This window comes from Canis lupus, chromosome 5 (assembly GCF_011100685.1).
Source record: "Canis lupus familiaris isolate Mischka breed German Shepherd chromosome 5, alternate assembly UU_Cfam_GSD_1.0, whole genome shotgun sequence".
Taxonomy (NCBI): Eukaryota; Metazoa; Chordata; class Mammalia; order Carnivora; family Canidae; genus Canis; species Canis lupus.
The window spans coordinates 22,607,539-22,629,745 of record NC_049226.1 but is presented as its reverse complement, the minus strand read 5'-3'; the positions used below and the strand labels follow the sequence as shown (position 1 = coordinate 22,629,745).

General features: G+C 35.1%; 1 protein-coding gene across 7 annotated transcripts in view; it reads right to left on the bottom strand.

The window, feature by feature from the left end:
* RDX (radixin) overlaps positions 1 to 22,207 on the bottom strand; it is an 87,828-nt gene that overhangs the window by 47,297 nt on the left and 18,324 nt on the right. For all 7 annotated transcript variants that reach the window (XM_038536232.1, XM_038536235.1, XM_038536233.1 and 4 more), the window contains 7 exons: positions 15,554 to 15,637; positions 10,992 to 11,087; positions 10,192 to 10,466; positions 4,570 to 4,653; positions 4,239 to 4,385; positions 1,985 to 2,081; positions 1,338 to 1,501 (listed from right to left, as the gene is read on the bottom strand). In XM_038536232.1, the coding sequence (XP_038392160.1) occupies positions 1,338 to 1,501; positions 1,985 to 2,081; positions 4,239 to 4,385; positions 4,570 to 4,653; positions 10,192 to 10,466; positions 10,992 to 11,087; positions 15,554 to 15,637 (947 nt within the window). The remainder of the gene's footprint in view (positions 1 to 1,337; positions 1,502 to 1,984; positions 2,082 to 4,238; positions 4,386 to 4,569; positions 4,654 to 10,191; positions 10,467 to 10,991; positions 11,088 to 15,553; positions 15,638 to 22,207) is intronic.

The window sequence follows — 22,207 nt, the reverse complement described above, 5'->3', positions numbered from 1 at the left end:
CAGAATATTTAAGAAAAAAACAACTATGACAAAAACCCATCATTAAACACAAACATTATGTGTTTAGTAGCAAAATTTTATCCAGCAGAGCATCCACTTAATTCTTGGATTCATATCATGTTATTTCCTGTACATTTGAAATATAAGTTTAAATATGTTTATGGCCCTTCTGTTTTATTTAGGATCTACTCTATTTCTCAGAGTACTGTGTTATTCTACACTACAAAGATTTCCTCAATAAAAGTTAACTGTAGGGCAGCCCTGGTGGCGCAGCGGTTTAGCGCCGCCTGCAGTCCAGGGCGTGATCCTGGAGACCCTGGATCGAGTCCCACGTCAGGCTCTCTGTATGATGCCTGCTTCTCCCTCTGCCTGTGTCTCTGCCTCTCTCTCTCTGTCTCTATGAATAAATAAATAAAATCTTTAAAAAAAAAAAATAAGGCAGAGGATTTCATTGGAGTTCCTCTATAAAAAAAAAAAAAAAAAAAAAAAGTTAACTGTAGGTTGGTCTCTAAATTTTTTCAAATAAAATAAAAAGTCCAAATCAATCTAGAATCAAATTTGGGAATTAAGCCGCTGGACCCAGTAATCTGGTTCCAGGGTCAATAATAGGCTTTCATTCAGCATCTTTCCATTTTCAAAACTCTAATATATATTTAATAGTATCTTTTTTCAAAAGTCTAAGTGAACCTGGTTAAAGAGAAAAATCAGTGTTATTGGCAGGGGTACTGGTGTTGCTCTGTACAGTGACTTTTCACTTGAGTTCTGCAGTGTCATTAACATTGTTTAAAGCAAAATATCCAGCTGGGTGCCTGGGTGGCTCAGCTGGTTGAGTGTCCAACTCTTGATTTCAGCTCCAGTCATTTCAGGGTCATGAGATTAAGCCCCACATCAGGCTCCACACTCAGCACAGAGTTGGCATGTTCCGCCCTCCCCCATTTGTGCATGTGTTCTCTCTCTCTCAAATAAATAAATACATAAAATCTTTTTTAAAAAATAAAGCAAAATTTTTACTCAGCAATTCTTACCCACAAGCAAAACAAACTTGGAAAATTCCAAATGTATACAGTACACAAACCAATGTCAGTGAAAAGCAAGCATGTTAAAAAAAAAAAAAAACACATCTATGAATTCATGAAAGTTACTTTCCAGAAATAACTGTCAAAGATTTCTAATTTGAAAAGTATATACACTCATTTTAAAAGAGAATAAGGCTAATACTCAATTTTAGTACAATGAAAACAATGTAAAAACGTAAACTCAGAGTATGTCAAAGAAACAGGCATTCTTAAATTTTAGACCATGTACTTGATTAAGAATCAAAGCCTTAAATTCCTTACCTTTCCAACTGCTTCTGATGTTTCTCCTCCCTCGCCTGAGCCTTCATCTGCTGCACTTCAATAGTATCAGGCTTCCTTCTTCGCATGTAGAGTTCATGGTTTCCCATACATAAAGCCAAAATCCGCTTATTGATTCTCAAACGAGGTGCATAAAAAACAAAATCCTAAACATAAAGTTTCTGAATTTAAAATCTTCCTGAAGGATAGTACTTCACAATAATCTGTACTAAATTTTAGTATGTGGTATGAATTCTAACGTCATATTACACACAGTTTAAAAATCATAAATTTCCCAACTCCTAGCAAATATGCCATATTTGCACATAATTGTGAAGTTTATCAACAAACAAGTGTTTTTAACTGCTTCTTAGGAATAGTGATTATTTTCAATTACCTCCTTATAATAAACATCACATACCTTATAGTTGAATCTCAGTTAAAATATTTACATGTTATAAAAAAGATAAAAACCTTGTATTTTTATTAACACACATCATTTTATCAGCAGTAAAGTAAAACTATGGAAAGGGAATGTTTCTCAGGAGCAAATCAATAAATGAAAAATGCTACTCTTCAAATGGTATCACAGCAAAGTGGCAGAAATTTAAAAAGAGTTAACACAGAAAACATAAAAGAATTTTACTTACAGGTGCCTTTTTGTCGATTGGCTTTATAACAAATTTTTTGTCATTAAATGAAATATTTCTGATTTCACTCCAGGGAAAACCAATTTTAGGTGTTAACCTTAAAAAATGAGAGCATTCCTTTAATTAAAAGCAGGAAACAAAAGACAAAATTTGTAACATTTTGGGGCCAAATTAGCCGAATGACTCTTCTTAAGAGCATAAGACTTTCAAATGCATTAACTTATATTTGTGAATAACATTAAAAACACTGAATCTCAGTATCTTTGAAAGGATTAATTTTATGGTATGTGAATTATATCTCATTAGAAAAAAATTTAGACATTCACATATACAAAAGTTTGGATAAATGGTAGAGCTGGATTTCCAACTTTAAGAAATACAAGTTACCCCCATCGTGCCACACTGCACATAAAGATTTAAGGAATCAAATTGGAATTTTGGGGATCCCTGGGTGGCGCAGCGGTTTGGCGCCTGCCTTTGGCCCAGGGCGCGATCCTGGAGACCCGGGATCGAATCCCACATCAGGCTCCCGGTGCATGGAGCCTGCTTCTCCCTCTGCCTGTGTCTCTGCCTCTCTCTCTCTCTCTGTGACTATCATAAATAAATAAAAATTAAAAAAAAAAAAAAATTGGAATTTTGTTTCTGCTTTTCAATGTATTTTACTATTTCAGACTACCCATGAAATGTGTCAGTGTTATCCAATAACAAGTGTGCAAAAAGATTATGATACCCTTACTGGCCAAAAGGTACCTTGTTAGTCTTCTAAGAACAGAGTATGAATTTCTACCTATTTATAGTCCTTTTAATTCTCACACAGATTATGAACTGCAGCACAGCAAATAATTTTTCTACATAAAACTTTGTTTCTCACTATCCATGTGTTCTACTGTCCTCTACTGGCTGAGGGAACATAGTATTTAAGGTAACGTTGTACCACATTTACATGTTATTTTGAAAAATCCTAAAGCAATTTCCTCATATAATTCTCTCAACAATCTTTTGAAGTAAACTTGGCAGTTATATGAATTTCAAAGAGTTAACAACTTGATCATGGTCACAAAGGCAATTAGTAGCAGAGCTGGTAAAAGAACCTAACTAAGCTTTTAAAGTTATACCCCATTTTGATTTTTTAAAAAATCTTTTGGAAATATAAATAGATTTTAACTATTTTTAAAAAAATGAATCAGTACAGTAAGACCAAAATCCCCTTTGTCCATAATCTCCAACCTCAGTGACTCCCATTCTGAGCTAATCCCCTCTCTTTCATATTCCCTATCTTTATCTGTAATCATATCTATAATGGGTAGTCCAGGATAAATTAATTCAATAATTTTTAAAAGAAAGAAAAGCAAAATGATTTGGTCCACAAAAATTAGTCTCCAAGTTTTTGCTTTTCAAAAATTTCAAAAGATCATCTTCTGAATGACCTAGCATTTTAACTTGCTTTGTAATATAAATAAAAAATATCTATCAGAGCAAAATTAGTAGAATGCTCTTTTGGACTTAGTATATATTGTTAGAAATGTGTATTTTATTAGATATTTGTAATAATGAAACTAAATTCTATAACCAACCAGAATAAAGAGAAATGCATTAGAAAAAGGCATTACTGACATGGACCTAAATGCTTATGTGGTATAGCAAAGGAAGAAAGTATTAATAAGCAACTGTAGCTATCATTCCTAAAAGTATTTTAAGAGTCTGACATACTCTATATTAATACAAAAATTAATACCTGGTCAATTTCAAAACAAAATTACACTGTTCACTATGCTTAATACAGTGATATTCTACTTTACTGATGTCTGAAAATATTCAAAACAATTCCTGTGTCTTAAAAAAGATATTATAAAAATATAATAAATCATATATCAATTTGTTTCATTGCTCTTGACTTATGTCAATTAATTTCAATTAATATATTAATTTCAAGTTATATGCCATGCATAACATTTAAGGAATTATTCTTCACCTATAAAGCGAACAAATTTTAATTAATTTACTAGACAGAACTCACAAGAGATCATATAAAAGTGAATCATCATCCCATCTGAAAAATACACTGAGAAGTAGAATGCTGAAATGTTGCAAAAAATGGAGACATAAGATCTATATGGCATTAAGTAATCTTTTAAGTAGGAGGAAAAGAAAAAAAGTAACCAAGCCAAAAAAAGAACTTTTACAAACACAACCTAAGATTAAAGCCATATTAATCACTGATTAATGACCAGTTCACTGTAGCTAATTTACTCACTTGTCATCATGCTCATAAATATTCAGACCCAAAGCATCAACGCCTAGCCACAATTCAGTTCCCTTTTTATTTTTTATTTCAAAATAGTTGACTCCATACATTTCTAGATCTTGGGCAATCTTCAGGTATTCCATCATAGAATCTTCCCTGTTGAAATAAAGCTTACTGTAAAACATACTGAAGTAAAAGTAATGCCAAACAAATTACAAAAATACTTTGGATTAAAAATTAGCTTTATATTGACTCATATAAGTTGAATGATCTTTGGGGATAATCTGATGTATGAAATAAAAATACTTTAAGTTGAGGAAAAACACAGCCACCCAAATACCTCAGCATTCCTCTGTGCTCTTCATGCCAGTTCTGTATTCTTTCTTCCCACTGTTCTTTTGTCAGTTTGTGTTGTTCCAAAACACTATGAGGAAAAAAAAAAATCTATGAAAATGTTACCATGATTCAAAATTAATATTCATTTAAAAGTCTAGAATCATTCAGTATCTTAACTGCAGCAGCTGTCATAAAAATCTATATACATGATAAAATTGCAAAAACTAATAAATATATACACATACACAAATGACTGCATGTAAAAATCGATGAAATCTGAATCAGGTTGGCGTATTTTATCAATATCCTGATTGTGATATAGTATTCATTATGCAAGCTGGGAGAAGGATATTCAGAATCCCTTTATTTCTTACAATTGCATATGAATCTATAATTATCTCAAAATAATAATTTCAGGATCCTGAAATTATTTTAAATAATACATGTTTTTAAGACAGTTATAAAGATAGTCTATAGGAATTCAACTGTTTCAAATGAATAAACTACTGGGCCAAAAAAAGAAAAATGACTTTCTCATTATAAATAGAAAAATTAGAGAAGAGAGTAAAAATCAGAATTCTTGGGCCTTAATTTCTTCTTTTACTCTATGTATTTTCTTTTCTTGGTGGTAAATTTAATTTTCTTAGTTTCTACAAGTAATACCTTACATAAAATTATACAAGTGGAAAGTTTTACTTTTTACCACCCTATGTCCTCCAAATAATTTTTTATAGTTTTTTTTACTCTTCCAGTGTTCCTTATGCAAATGTAAGCAAACATACTTTCTCTACTACTGATATTTTAACACCAAACCAGCAAATTCAACATGCATATAATTTACCTGCTCCACACTATAGGTGATTACAATTCTCCTTAAAACATATAGTGATAATTATACATTTTTCTTTACTGGTGAATCCTCAGATCCTACTTTACTAATAGCAAAAGCTGTGGCATTAAAATATTATTGTTTAGCTGAATAAAAATTTTACATGAAACCCGGGAGTTTTTGGCAGTATAAAGGAATCTCAGAATATAATCTTCCCTTGCACAAGTTACTCACCATGTAGAATGGATTCCTTAATGGGGTCTTAGACACACCATTAGATTCTTACTATGCACTGCTCCTTTTTCAATGTACCCTCTTTTAAGCTCTTGGCTTTTGGGGGAGTTTTGTCTTCCCCCTTAGGGCACTTAAGTTTCCACATTTTTCTTGTCTTTATACCTTCTCCTGATGCCTGGCCTCGATTGCTTACGGAAAGGAATGCAATCAGCCTTGAGACCATAATCAGTACAGACAACTGCTGGTATCATGATATTAACTAAATCTGAAGGTATGGGTTAATTAAATTGGATGCCACTAAGATAGATGTTATAGCTTTTTATATCCTGCATTTCAAATCTCATTTATTTGTATTTTATATAATTGCCTGTACTATAAATCTGCATGACTTGTTTGCTGGTATTCAAAAATTCCCACTTTCTTTCTTCTGTCCACATAAAGGAGTCCTTCATGCCTAAGGCTAATCTATCCAACTTGGCTTTAAACCTGTCTACTATCTGGGTCTTAAAAGGACTTCTCCCTTTCTCAGGATCGATCTATCTATCCACCATCATTTATGACAGGGCGCATATCTGTTGTCCCCTGCATACATGTTTATATCATCATATATACTTCTTTGTGTTACAGAGGGGAAAGGACCACATCCATGTTGCTCACCACTAAATGCCCAGTGCCAATACTGAAGAGGTACTCAAAAATTTGCAGAGAGAATAAAGGAATTAAAATAAATCAGTTCTTTCCCATCTTTTAAAGAACAGGTCTATGAACTCATCCTTCCCTAGCTTTTTCTGCTTTTTCACAACCAAACTTCTTCCAAGAGCTATCCATATTCACTATCTTTCATTTCTAAACCTCACATCCACTGCCCCTAATCCACCACAGTCTGGCTGCAATCACCAATACCATAATGAAGCTGCTTTTACTAAGGTCACTACCAATCCCCTTACTGTTAAACCCAAGAGACACATTAATTCTCTCTCATACTCAACCTCTTTGTTATTATTTGATGCTGCTGATCAGTCTCTCCTTAAAGCTTCCTTGTACCTTGGCTTCCATGACTAACAGTCCTCTGGTAGAATTCTTGACTCTCTGGCCATTTTTCCTCAATTTGCTTTACGGAATCCTCTTTCCCTGTACCCAAAAATTAAGTTCCAACAAGATCTGTCTGAGGCCTTTTGCTCATTCTGTATGTACTTTCAGGTCCATCTCCTTCATACCCATAAGATAATTATCTATTTGCTGATTATTCCCAAAACTGTATCTATCGTTCAGGCTGCTCTCCAAGAGCTAGACCCACACCTACAAATGAGTATTAGTTACCTCCCTCGGTTATACAGCAGATGTTTCAAACACAACCGATTCAAAACAGAAATCTTCCTCCTCTAAAACATATTCCTTTTCCCCATACCTTGGCAAAAAGGTATCACCAACTACCCAGATGCCCACGTCAGAAACCTAACCATAAAAACTTATTTCTATCTAGGCTCTTTTCAAAGGAGAAAGTGATACTCCCTGGTAGAGCTGGTTAACTACATCACCAGAGAGCTTAAAAGTATGGTGGGAGAAGAAATTGTTTATCTGGGCTTTTCTATACAAGAATTAAAAACAGCCATCAAAATCATCAAATTGTATGCGATTTATGATCACAAAATAACCTGATTACTAATTTCCCCCTCATACTTACACAGTGAGAAAAAGTGTGTATCTCATACACAGAATAAGTAAGTCACTGTGAAGGTATTTCCTCCATTCTAAATATTAATATTCTGATTTTATGATATGCTTATGAGTAAGCTTAGATAGCCTGAAATAGCCCTCCAAAGGCTACCAACTTGAAGAACACCTGACTGGACCTTCAAAATTAAAGACCAAACCCTGGGACGTCTGGGTGGCTCAGCAGTTGAGCCTTTGGCTCAGGGCATGGTCCCAGTCTGGGGATCTGGTTCGACATCGGGCTCCCTGTGGGGAGCCTGCTTCTCCCTCTATGTCTCTACTTCTCTCTGTGTCTCTCAGGAATAAATGAATAAAATCTTTAAAAAATAATAAATAAAAATAAAATAAAGACCAAATCCTGAAGAGCATGTGCTATCTTCCTTCTTTTTAAACAAAGTGGGTTATAGCACACATACATTTAAAAAAATTAAATTGTGCTTAAGTGTGATACCAGTATTTAAAAATATTTTTTAAAAATCACATGAGTATTAAAGCTAAGCCAATTAGTTCATCTGGTGCTCAACCACACAGCAATCTAATATAACATTAAAAGAACCACCATCTATGATATACCTGAGATTAAAACATGCCTATTCTTTTATGAATCATTAGGAAATTTTAAGGGTAATTTTGATTATATATAATATTTACCTTCTATATTGATTTAAAACATAATCTGTATCTTTTACTAAATAGAAGTTATATCTCAATTTTGGTATAGAACTGTGGAATCACTGTATTATACACTTGAACGTAACACTATGCCAATTATACTTTAATAAAAACTAAAAATAAATTAAAAAATTAAACCTCAACTAAAAGTAAAAACTAATGCTTATCTGAAATGAAATTCTATGGTGCCACTAATAAACTTTTAATTCAATGCTTTAAAAAAAATCTGAGACCGAGAATTTGGTGTTGGAATAATAATCAAAACTAAACATGTAGGCTAACAGGTATCTCATATTCCTGATTCTTTGGTGAAAAGTTCGTATTATTTTGCCCTCTGAGAAAACTGTTATTGTAATAGTATTACAGTGTAACAGTAAACAGTGTAACATTTTTTAAAAAGATTTTATTTATTTATTCACCAGGGATACAGAGAGAGAGAGAGAGGCAGAGACACAGAGGGAGAAGCAGGCTCCATGCAGGAAGCCTGACATGGGACTCGATCCCCAGACTCCAGGATCACGCCCTGGGCTGAAGGCAGGCGCTAAACCGCTGAACCACCCAGGGATCCCCAACAGTGTAACTTTTAATAATCAATTAAGGCTACCGTGCCTAATGATATCTTATAAAGCATATATTAATACAATACAACTTATTAATACAAAATAAACATTAATGGCTACAACCAAAGGAAACAAATAAAAGTAGACATGAAGTAGTTTTCTTACTTCATGCATATTACTTCTGAAAAAGAAACTATCATCTAAGAGTTTAAATACTATAAGGAAGTAGTGCAACAATGAAATTTTAGGTGAATAATACACAATTTTGCATTTAAAGAGATTTTAAAATTCAGAATTTGGATTAAGCGCAGTAACACCTTCTCTTCGAGTTTTTTTTTTTTTTTAATTGTTTTTTTAATTTTTATTTATTTATGATAGTCACAGAGAGAGAGAGAGAGAGGCAGAGACACAGGCAGAGGGAGAAGCAGGCTCCATGCACCGGGAGCCCGACGTGGGATTCGATCCCGGGTCTCCAGGATCGTGCCCCGGGCCAAAGGCAGGCGCCAAACCGCTGCGCCACCCAGGGATCCCTTCTCTTCGAGTTCTAAAAGAAAGATCTCCAAGTATGCTACTCTTATAAACTGAGATATTTTAAAGTAATACTTGACACTGTATTTTTTGTACACTTCCTAGTTAAAACTGTGAAACATTTAGTTCATGTTCTATAATCATAAACCATAAGATAGGCAGAGCAGGATTAATGTTTTTTTTAATTTTTTTTTAAATTTTTTTTATTTATGATAGTCACAGAGAGAGAGAGAGAGAGGCAGAGACACAGGCAGAGGGAGAAGCAGGCTCCATGCACCGGGAGCCCGACGTGGGATTCGATCCCGGGTCTCCAGGATCACGGCCTGGGCCAAAGGCAGGCGCTAAACCGCTGCGCCACCCAGGGATCCCAGAGCAGGATTATTATTCCCATTTCACATATTCAGATACAGAGGCTCAGAGATTTCTGGTTATGCACCTAAGTTCACATATAGTAAAGGACAGAACTAATACTCAAATACTAGGTCTTCTGCCTAATGATTTTTTCCCTATGTCATGCTATTTTAGAATGACTATTATAGAAGCAGCCATATACTGAATATGAGAGCAGAGCACTAGACTAGGGAGTCTAGAAAATGAGTTTAAAACACCCTTTAGGGTGTGCCTGGCTGGCTCAGTCAGAAGAATATGAGACTCTTGATCTTCAGGGCTGTGAATTCGGGCCCCACAGAGGGTTTAGGGATTACTTAAATAAACGTAAAACAAAACAAAAACATTTTAAAAAGTTAGAAACTTAATTGTATAGAAGAGATATAGTCTGGCGCTTATTATTCTCAAAGTATTGCTGAGGCACCTATCTGCCTGTGTGAGAATTTTTACCAAGCAGCAGCAGTCACACCCTCCCCCAAGCCCAAATTACCACTACTTCCATTTACTGCTTATCCTGTGGGAATGAGGAGAAGAGGCAGGAGGTTTAGGTGAGTACACCACATATAAACCTATGTAGCTACTGGATCATGACTTTTAAAAGTATATTCTCTCTGATCCAGCTAGCAACCTAAGAAAATATTTTATAATTTACAAATTTCTGAAATGTCACTCTTCAGAGAACATAAAAACATATTTCACTTACCGCTGGGGTAGGAGTCTATCATTAGCCAGGTAGCCTGGTTTATGAATCTCTTTATTATAGTCTCCGTATTTGGCTTGGACAGCATAGGAAGCCAAAAGAACTGCAGTTTCTGGCGGACAATAGATCTCATCATTTAAGATAGCTTCCTTAACTTGCAAGAAGAAAAGTCTCTGGGTTATTTCTTGAATTAATTCCTCAGAAACATCTTCAGGAAAGAATTTAGCTCTAAATTTGAACTGTAAAGGATTCTCTTTTTTAACATCTTGCTGTGTCACCTGGAACAGTGATTTCAAGCATAATCAACAAAAATCGCAAGTTCACATCAAACTCTTTTGAAGAAAGTAGGATGTGAAACACAAACAAGATTCTAAATCCATAAGACTAGTGTGCAAGACTCTAAACTTATAAAAAGGTATGTGAGAAAAAAGATTTTATGCGCTAACAAATGTCTTGACCTATGACTCATACATAGGTCCTGTCTTATAACGAAACTGAAATTTCCCTTGAAAAGCTTATCCTATAGATACTCAAATCAAAGTCAAAACAGTATTCAGTTACATCTAATAAACCTTTATTAGGTGTTAAGTTTTCAAACAGGTAAAGTGAACATTTCTTTTTTCTAAAACCTAAGTTAATGGTAACTTACTGAATTAAACGACATAACACCTTTAATAACTCAGAGATAATTCTAATTGTAAAAGGAGACTTGAAATTAGACTCTGAGCTTCTCTAGTACAAATTCCTGATCACAATAATTTCCAAGTAATTTAATTATTAGCTTAGTTTTATACCTATTTTACCTTTTTATTTAGTTTAAGCCATGTAGAATAACCTTTGCTGTCCACATACTGCAGTCCAAAAAACCACACCTCACGCAAACCAACTGTTTTCACCACCTTAAAAAAAGAGGTTCAATTTCAGTTCAACATTCACAGTCTAATTAAATAATATATTTCAAAAGAAAAACAAAACTACATGGGCATTATAGGTATATTTATTTGCTAGAGTTCTTTCTTAAACAGAAATATAGTAATTAAAAGAACATTTCTTAAAACCTAAATTCAGGTTTTGTATATTTTGTCTCATTTCAATCTTATTTGATCCACTTTTTTTTATTTGTTCTCATCTCCCATCATGACCCCAATAGATTAACAAGAAATATGGGAAATAGATACAAAACTACCATAATCCCACTATCCTATTTCAATGTATTCCTACAACTACACAACTAAGTAGGCAAAGCATAGTATCATTTTGGTGATAGGAGTCTCTGAGGACATTTAAAAGCCAATACCCCAGGTTATCCAACTGGTCATTTCATATCCACTTCTACTACCCTTCACTCACCATCAGATATTCTGTTCTTCCCTTATTGAGCAATAAACAATTCTTGGAACTTGCTCCAACTGTACCTTTCTACAGCCCTGCTCACATTTTTTCTTCTGCCTAGAATGTTTCTTCTGTATTTTTACCACCCAGTGAATAATTTATTCCTCAAGACCCAGCTCAACTAACAAGCCTTCTGTGAATAAAGCTGTCCTACTATATAGAGAAAATTAATCACTTGATGTTCCCATAGTATTTTATCTATACTGTTACTGGAAAATTTACTCTATTATAGGGGTATCAAGGGGTGCAGGGGGCCCTCTATTATCATAAAGAACTGTATGATTACTGGTGTGTCTATTTACCCTCCCTTCACTGCTTAAAACTAAGAACAGACATTACTGCCTTATTCATCTCAAAGCATGACTGGCCTGTGCCAGACACTCAAAGCATTGGAATGGCTAAAGTGGTGAGTGAGGACCCACCTAGGAATGCACCAACACTTGCAAAAGCATATTTAAAAAAAAAAAAAACTCTATTAAAACAAAATGAGGCAAATGAGCCAAGAGAGGTGAGAATTTATTAATATTGTAAAAGCTTTACAGAAAGATTCAACATTAATTTTTTTCTTTAGAAGATCTTCTCTATTTTAGAAAGAGAATGAGAAAATCTGCAAATAGGGTGAGGAGCAGAGGGGGAGGGAGAAAGAAGGGGAGAGGATCTCCAGCAGACTCCATGCTGAGCATGGAGCCAGACATGGGGCTCCATCTCACGACTCTGAGATCATGACCTGAGTTGAAACCAAAATTTGGATCATTGGTTTTTTTTTTTTTTTTTTTAAGATTTTATTTATTCATAGAGACACAGAGAGAGAGAGAGGCAGAGACACAGGCAGAGGGAGAAGCAGGCTCCATGCAGAGAGCCTGACGCGGTACTCGATCCAGGGTCTCCAGGATCGCGCCCTGTGCCAAAGGCAGGCGCTAAACCGCTGCGCCACCAGGGCTGCCCCAAAATTTGGATCATTAACCAACTGAGCCACCCAGGTGCCCTTCAACATTAGTTTTAAAGTGATAAATATTCTTGGCTTATTTTTTAAAAATATAAAAACAGGGGCACCTGGGTGGCTAAGTGGTTGAGCATCTGCCTTTGGCTCAGGTTGTGATCCCAGGGTCCTGGGATCGAATGCCACATCAGGCTCCCCACAGGGAGCCTGCTTATCCCTCTATGTCTCTGCGTCTGTGTCTCTCATGAATCTTTAAAAAAGCAAAAAATCTAAAGACATATCAGGCTTTTGGATTTCATGAGAGCATACCAAACCCTTCAGTTTACTTTCCTTCTCTTAAAATTTTTTTAAATTTTAAATTTTTAAATTTTTGAAATTTTTTCACTGAAATTACACACACCAAAATAAAGATAGGAGATATCATCAGGACTCAGAGTGATACAAAAACTGACCAATGCCAAACAACCAAAACTTTAATATAACAGAGAAGATCCCAAATAATTTAACTTTGCCAAAAGACAGGCTGTCCCAACAGAGGAGCCCCAGAAAGGATTCCAGCTCATAGTGGCAGAGTAGGGAATTTTCATAGGTCAAGACAGGAGTGTATCAAAGTAGCTCGGCTCAGTTTCTGTCTCTAGATTTTGTGTGATTTCTGATGCCTAAGTAAAGGTGGGATTTGCCACTGTGGGCATGAAGGATAGGACCTTACCTAACTTGAGACTATCAAACACCAAGAAGAACAAAAGAGCTCAGCTATGAGCTCAGATCAGCCCTATCTCTTCAGCACCTTCCCTACTACTTCTCAAAGCGTTCTCAGAAACTTTCACATACTTTCATAAGTAAAAAACAAAAACAAAACCTGGGCACTTAACTACAATATATGTATATTTACCTAGAAATTATACACATACACTCACACTAATGCATTATGAAAGCATTTATTTTTAAAGTAACTACAAAAAGACAAAAATATAAGCAAACATTTTAGTATTTTTTCCTTACATTCTAACAGATCATGTTGAATGCTTCTTCGGGGTATGATACTCTAATCCCACAGGTAGAAGCTGGAAGAGGATGATAGTACAGGAAGAATCAGGGAGCAAACCAAAGGACCTCAAGCACTCAAGTAGAGTCCCCTACACATAGCTGCTAGCCTCAAGCTCATCATAATCAGAAGTGGGCTTTGCTACTGATGGACTCATGTTGCTACGTACCCTCATTTGAGAGGGCCCGTCTCTAGTCTATTCCTGGCCTAACCCTGAACCCTTCGTATCTGCCAGTGCATTCCATAATACCACCATACCCAAAGTAAAGCCTTCTTTTAGATCCTTATATTTGGGCTCAAGAGAAGTTGTGGGGAAACAACAGTGACTCTAAGAATTAACTGCTGAGAGAGCATATTACAGATAATACTCCTTAACCTAGAACTTCATTTACACTATGAAGTGTGTGTGTATGTGTATCAAATACAGAATTAACATGGATTCTCATTTAATTCCCACAGCCTTCTAAGGGAAGAGTGCTATCATTACCCTAATTGCACAAATGAAACCTTAAGGCACAGAGAGTAATTTGTCCCAAGTCAAACGCTACAGCTGGGACTCCACTGCAGGCACTGTGGCTTCAGAGCCCACATTTTTAAACTACTACACAATCCTGCACTATAATAAATGAGGTTTCCTTTCTCCTGATATCTAAACTAAAGTAATTCTACTTAATAAAAAACAAGTAATTTATTTCTTAGTATACAATACCAAAGAAGCCCACTTGCTGATTAGCTGACTACCACAAACATTTCCCTCACTATAAATAACATTTCAACTTGCTATGAAGTAAGTACAACGAATGCTAACTCCGTTCATATTTTTATTCAAATAAGATTGATGATATATTTACAAACAGGAAGCTTAGAAGAAACAACAGAAGTAGATCAGAGTTCACAATGTAAAATATGTATAAGGTATGGCATATGTAGATGCTTATGATTTTAAGAATTTGTTCACTCTACAAAAAACCTTTCATGTTACAAAAGACCTTAACAGGACTTTCAAGATCATCAGTTACCTAATCAGAAAGATTAAGTATACTACTTTGTCAAGAAAGAAACAACTTCCTAGGAATTTTAAAATTTTGTACCATATTTTAGATTAATATATGATAGAATGATACCTAATAAAAGCAAAATATCTACTAGGTTACTTATTGCTGTATGCTAGAAACTCTCCTGTTCTGTTCTCCAAGGTCAAGGAGGTCTGACCACAGACTACTACTCTCCTGCCCATGTGTAAAAGTTCATGTAAACATCCTCTCTTGAGTCTCATGCCCTCAACACCTTCCCCCCCTTATAATCATCAAGTCACACTCCTAATTACTTGGCCACTGGGCACCAATCTCCATCCTCTCCTTCTCAATAAAACATCACTTACAACACATATTGCATCACCTGGGGAGCTTAAATAAATAAATACATAAAATACTAATGATTTCCAGTAGTCCCCAGAGAATTAAATCAGACTCTCTGGAGGTGGTCACCAAGCATTGCCTTTTTTTCTTTTCCTAAAGCTTCACAGATGACTCAAATATGTACTCAAGAGTGAGAAAAAAAATACAGGACCAGTAGTCCAAATTCATTAACATGATACCCATGTTAGCTTATCACGAGCCTATGACACCAAACTGCCGTCAGGTGCCTACTTACAGCCTGTAATTCTTGGGCCTTTGCCCCTGCCATCCCCTCTGGCTAGGATCTCCACCCATTCCACCATGTACAGTATCTTTTAATTCCTTTCAATCCTCATTACAATGCTTTCCTTAAAGGATGCTAAGGAAATACTTGCTAATAATTATTTTTTTAAAAAGTCCTATCTCTCCAATCTATACAGCTGTTCAACTTAACTGAATAGGTACTATGAAAAATTCTAAGTGCCACACTATTGCAATACCAGTAAAGTTACAGAAAAACATACAAAGAATTTGTAAAAGCTTCCACTCTAAGTTGTCAAAAGTTGCGAACTTCATGTGGTTAAATGATACCTGGTCAAAAAGTTGTTTGCCAGTCGTATTGGGCTGAATGGCAAATTCCAGCTCAGCATCCATGGTGGTTACTCTTACATTGATCTGCAATAAAAACAGAAGGGAAAATCACTATCAAAAGAATATACTAGTTAAGCATTAAACATGAGGCAATATTTTTATATAATTTATAAAATAAAGCATAATATGCAGGCAATAAAGAGCTACTACAAAATTATACCTAAGATTTTCTTTTTTAAAATGATAAACTTTGATTTTAATCACAGGAAATCTTAAATCTATTTTAAAAAGAACTTACAAAGTCCTCTTTTAAAAACATTTATTGAATATTTGGAATACACTAGACACTAGGACATTAGCTTTCCATGTTCTCATTTAAGCCCTGAAACAATACTAGGAAATATGTTCATTTCTACAGAAACTAGAAGGGTTCTCATTACTTACCCAAGGACACAGAGGTATCAAACAGCAGAGTAGGTCTTTCCGCTGAGACATAACTCCAAATTCTTTGAATGGTATCCACTATTCCATTTTTCAACACCAAGTTCAGATACTCAATTTTATTCCAATTGCAAAACTATTCAATTTATAAAAAGTACTCATCCACTGACCTTTATTTGTTAGACTCTATTTTAAATTATTTTTTCTATAAATACATTCCTAGCTGGATATCTCACCAAAAACTTAACATGCCTTAACTAAAATAATTTTAACTTCAGAATAGCACCTTCATCACTTAGAATTCACCACCATGTGGTACAAATCGATTTAACTTTAACTCACACTATGAGAACTCTAAATCTGACTCACGTTTTTTTTACTCATTCTTAACAACCACACCTCTGTACATGTAGCTTTTCTCTGAAATACCTTTTCTAATCAAATAAATCTTATAAATCTATTATTTATAATAATATCTATTAGGAAATATTCATACACATAAAACAACACATGTAGCATATGTAAACAATAAAGCATAATAACAAAAAACCTACTGTGATATAATAAATATATATTTGGTCTTCATTGTTTCCTGGCCGAGAGCTCCTAAAACCTTTGGAATTTCCTGAATGCTAGAAGTTAGTGGAGTATTCGGTCATTTATAAGCCCCTGAATTTACACTAAATGACTCCTAATGACTCTCATGGACCTCTATACACCTTCAGGATGGAGACTGGTAAGAATCAACCAGGTAATTAGAGCCACCCACTCCAACCTCCAGGGAGGAGAGGCTGGGATGTGAGTTAATCATCAATGGCCAATGATTTAATACCTCATGCTTCATCATGGAAACTTAAAAAAAAAAAAAAAAAAAAAAGCCTAAACAAAGGAATTCACAGACAGCTTCCAAGTTGGTGAATGCATCCACATGCAAAGAGAAAGGTGGACCTCAAATTCTACAAGGACAGAAGCTCCTGTGCTCAGGATCTTTCTGGACCTTGACCTATGTACCTCTTCTTCATCTTTATCTTTCACCCAGATCCTTATAATACCCTATATATTAACCACTAACAATAAATAAAAGTTTTTCCTGGAGTTGTATGAGCTATTACAGAGAATTATAGTACCTGAGGAGGGGATCATCGGAATCTCCTATGTGTAGCCAAGTGAGAAATGTGGGTAACATGGGACCCACTACTTGTGATTGGCATCTGAAGCGGACAGCAGTCCTCTGGGACTGAGCCCCTAACCTATAGTGTCTGTGCTAATCTGGGTAGCTGGTGTCAGAATGAATTAAACTGCAAAAATACATAACCGATGTCTACCTAGATGTAGAGAATTGTTTGATGTGAAAAACTTAAACATTACCAGAAATTTTGAGTAAAGAAAGTTTTCCTTTACCCATAAATCTACTATTCAACTTATTAACTAGAAATGGCAAATAATTCTATAGATGCCAATGTATTTCTTGTGAATTTCTCTGTCCCCAATCCCCCACAGGTAAGCACTAACCGGAATTTTCTATTTGTCATTCTTTTAAAAGAATGGTTTGACCACAAATGTAGGTATCTCTACATAAAGTAATTAGTTTTTTTTTTTATTTTGAGCTGTATTAAAGTTGTACAGTACTGGCTAAGCAAGTCTTCCTTCATGATGTGGGCCATGGTTACATGAGTATATTTACTTTATGAAAATTCATCAGATGCAATGAAACGCTGGGACACCTGCACCCCGATGTTTATAGCAGCAATGTCCACAATAGCCAAACTGTGGAAGGAGCCTTGGTGTCCATCGAAAGATGAATGGATAAAGATGTGGTTTATGTATACAATGGAATATTCCTCAGCCATTAGAAATGACAAATACCCACCATTTGCTTCAACGTGGATGGAACTGGAGGGTATTATGCTGAGTGCAGTAAGTCAATCGGAGAAGGACAAACATGATATGGTCTCATTCATTTGGGGAATATAAAAAATAGTGAAAGGGAATATAAGGGAAGGGAGAAGAAATGTGTGGGAAATATCAGAAAGGGAGACTGAACACAAAGACTCCTAACTCTGGGAAACAAACTAGGGGTGGTGGAAGGGGAGGAGGGCGGGGGGTGGGGCTGAATGGGTGACGGGCACTGAGGGGTCACTTGACGGGATGAGCACGGGGTGTTATTCTATATGTTGGTAAATTGAACACCAATATAAAATAAATTTATTATAGGGATCCCTGGGTGGCGCAGCGGTTTGGCGCCTGCCTCTGGCCCAGGGCGCGATCCTGGAGACCCGGGATCGAATCCCGCGTCGGGCTCCCGGTGCATGGAGCCTGCTTCTCCCTCTGCCTGTCTCTCTCTCTCTCTCTCTGTGACTATCATAAATAAATTAAAAAAAAAAAAAAAAAAAAAAAAAAATAAATTTATTATAAAAAAAAGAAAACTCATCAACTACACGCAATATGTTCTTCTCAGTATGTATATTCTATTTCAATAAAAAGTTTAAACAAAAATTATACTTCATTGTAGTTTCCTTTTTCACTATTTCTAGGATTTATTGATTTTTTCTGTGAGTAGTTGCAATTCACTCATTTTTACTGCTATACGATTACTGCTGGACGATAATTTACCTATTTTTTTTGTCAATAGATATATATCTCAATATGGTCTTACTATGCAGATCTGATTCCTAAAGAGGCTAACAATATTTTTGCATGTGTAGTACGCAGAATTCTAAGGTGGACTCCATGATCTCCATTTCCTGGTGTTAGTCTCATGATGATGCTACATTTTGTAGATGTACTTAAAGTTACTAACCAGTTGACTGCAAAACTGGAAGATTATGTGAGTAAAGCTAAGCTATTCATAGGAGTCCTTTAAAAGCAAAGCATTTTCTCTGATTGAAGAAGTCAGAGAAACTCAAAGTGTGACAGGAATTTGACATAAAGGAGGTTCTCCACAACTGAGTTGGAGAGGCCATGGGACAAGGACCCGACACCAGCCTCTAGGAACTAAGAGTAACTCCTGGTCAATAGCTAGTAAGAAAATGGGAACTTCATCCTCCAGTAAAGAAGGATGGATCATTTTTACAAGAAAATGAATTCTGCCAATAGGAATAAGCTTGAAAGAGAACCCAGAGCTCCAGCTGAGAATATGGCTGGGGTAAACCTTGATTTCAGGCTCGTGTGACCCTAAGCAAAGAACCCAACCACATTATCCCATATTTCTAACCTACAAAACTGTGAGTTATTAATGGGTATGGCTCTAAGCTACTAAATTGTGGTAATTTGTTATAGAATAATATAAAACTAACATAATACGTTTATTGACCACTTAGTCTCCCCATCTTTAGAAATGTCTGTTAATATCTATTGCTTATTTATCTATTAGGCTGTCTTTTTCTTTTTACTATGTAGGATGTCTTTATGTATTCTACATATTAATCCTTTGTTATTTTTAATCACAAAAAAAATTGTATTTCTCCCAGTTGGTAGTTTGCATTCTACTTTAGGACATGTCCTTCTTTACAGTAAACACATTCTTAATTTTAATGTTGAATTTATCAACATTTTACATACAAGTATCAATTTTTTCGGCCAATTTAAGAAATCTTCCTCCACTGTGGACTCATAAAAATGTGCTTATATTTCTTTCTTTTTTTTTTTTAGATTTTATTTATCTATCCATTAGAGAAACAACCGCTGAGCCACCCAGGTGTCCCAAAGTTCTATTTCATCCTATAGTTCTATTTTTCAAAATTTGTCTTCAATGATTTTTGCTTATGCTCTGAGATAGAGGTCTAATTTCATTTTTTAATTCCTGTAACAATAATGATATGGAGATTTAAAATATCTAAGTGATATATATTGGTTAGTTAATTTGCTTCTTAAAGACTACTGTGTCACAGACCAAATCTCTATAAGGTAGAGTCTGAATCTGTGCTATTCTATTGCACTGGTTGATTAACTGTTCTGTCAAATCCACGCTGTCTTAATTACAACATCTTTAAATAAGTCTTGCTATCTGGTAGGGAAAGTCTCCTCTCATTATCTTCAAAACTAACAGAATTATAGCTGGATGTATGGCTACTGAGCTATAGGAGAACATTTCCCAAGGCCTCTTGCAATTAGATATGGCTCTGTGACTAAGCTCTCACCCACAGAACAAGAGCAGAAGAGATAGAGACCACTTTTGGGCCTCAGCATAAAATAGCAAGCATGCTTCTCTGCTTTTTCCTCTCTTGTTGCTGAAACCCAGACAGAGCAGTAACACCTTAAACTATGGAGATAATAATAATCCTCTAGGCCAGAAGTTCTCAAACTTCTTGGTCTCACCATCTCTTTACACACTTAAAAATTACCAAGCATAGGGGATCCCTGGGTGGCTCAGCGGTTTAGCGCCTGCCTTTGGCCCAGGGCGTGATATTGGAGTCCCAGGATTGAGTCCCACATCGGGCTCCCTGTACAGAGCCTGCTTCTCCCTCTGCCTGTGTCTCTGCCTCTGTGTGTCTCTCATGAATAAATAAATAAAATCTTAAAAAAAAAAAATTACCAAACACCCCCAAAAGTTTTTGTGGCTTATCTATCTACATTTACCACATTAGAAATTAAAACTGAGAAACTTAAAATAGTAATTCATTTAAATACAATAACCTTATTAGATATTAACATAAATAAAAATACAAATATTACTTATAATTTTTAATAAAAAAGCACTATAATACAACTTTTAGAGCTTTTTCATTTCTTCCTAGCAATAATAATACCCTGATATATTAAGGGTAATCAAAGCACTTATTAAATCACCTTTACGTTATAACTTAAAAACTTGACCAAGATTACATATCTAGTAAGTATGAAGCTGAGCCAATAGGATCAGTGAAAAATAAACAAAACATGGAAATCAAATTTCTCCAAGCTTTCTGTTTTGAAAAATCAGACTCTTTTCTCTTTTGCAGAGGGGCAGGTAAGGGGGGGCTAATTATATCCTGACCTAAGAAATTTACAAGATAAAAGTATATTACTATTAACAACATGTTTTCTTCCAGAATTTTATTAGTTAATAATATATAATTTATATCCAACTGCATATACAATTTTGAATCCTTACTGTAAGGAATAATAAATGTTTTACACTTGATTATAGTAAGTTTTCCAAAGTAATTGTAAAGTTTCATGTTCCTATCAGAAATATCAACAGTTCTGGTTGCTTCTCATCCTTACCAACACTTGATATTATCAATCTTTTAATTTTAGCCCTTAAGGTGACTATAAAATGGCAACTCATTGTAGTTTTGTTTCTCTGTAATGAAAGATATAGAGGATCTTTTCATGTGTCTGCTAGTTATTAATACGTTTTTTGAAGTATCTGTTAAAAGTTTTTGCCCATTTTTAAAAAATTGGGTTATCTTACTGTGTTCCAGAAGAACTTTATCTTGCAATTACTTTCTCCCATTCTGTTTTATCTTTTCATTTTTTTATTGCTGTCTTTCAAGAACAAAAGTTTTTAATTCTGATAAAATCCAATGTGTTTTTTTTTTAATAGTTCAAACTTTCTATATGTTATCTAAGAAACTGCCTATCCCAGTGTCACAAATGTTTTCTTATGTTTTCTAGCAATTTTATATTTTGGGCTTTTGTATTTATTCTATGCTCCACTTAAAGTTAATTTTGTGTGTAAATTGTGAGATAAGTGTCAATATTCATGTTCTTCTCTACGGATAACCCTTTGTTCCAACACTATATGTTAGAAAGAACTTTATTTCCCCATTGAATTGTGTGAAAATCTTGTCAAAAATCTAATGAATGCATATGTGTAGTTATATTTTTGTTCCACCAATTCTATTTTATCTGTCCTTTCACCAATACCACATTGTCTTATTCTTCTAGCTTACGAAGAAGTCTTAAAATCCAGAAGTGTGAACTTTCTTCACACTTCACACTTTCAAAGAAGAAAGTGTTCCAACTTTCTTCTTTATAAAAATTGCTTTAGCTATGCCATATAAATTCTGGAAGTTCTTTTTTTTTTTTTTTTTTAATTTATTTATGATAGTCACACAGAGAGAGAGAGAGAGAGAGAGAGGCAGAGACACAGGCAGAGAGAAAAGCAGGCTCCATGAACCGGAAGCCCGATGTGGGATTCGATCCCGGGTCTCCAGGATCGCGCCCTGAGCCAAAGGCAAGCGCCAAACCGCTGCGCCACCCAGGGATCCCAAATTCTGGAAGTTCTAT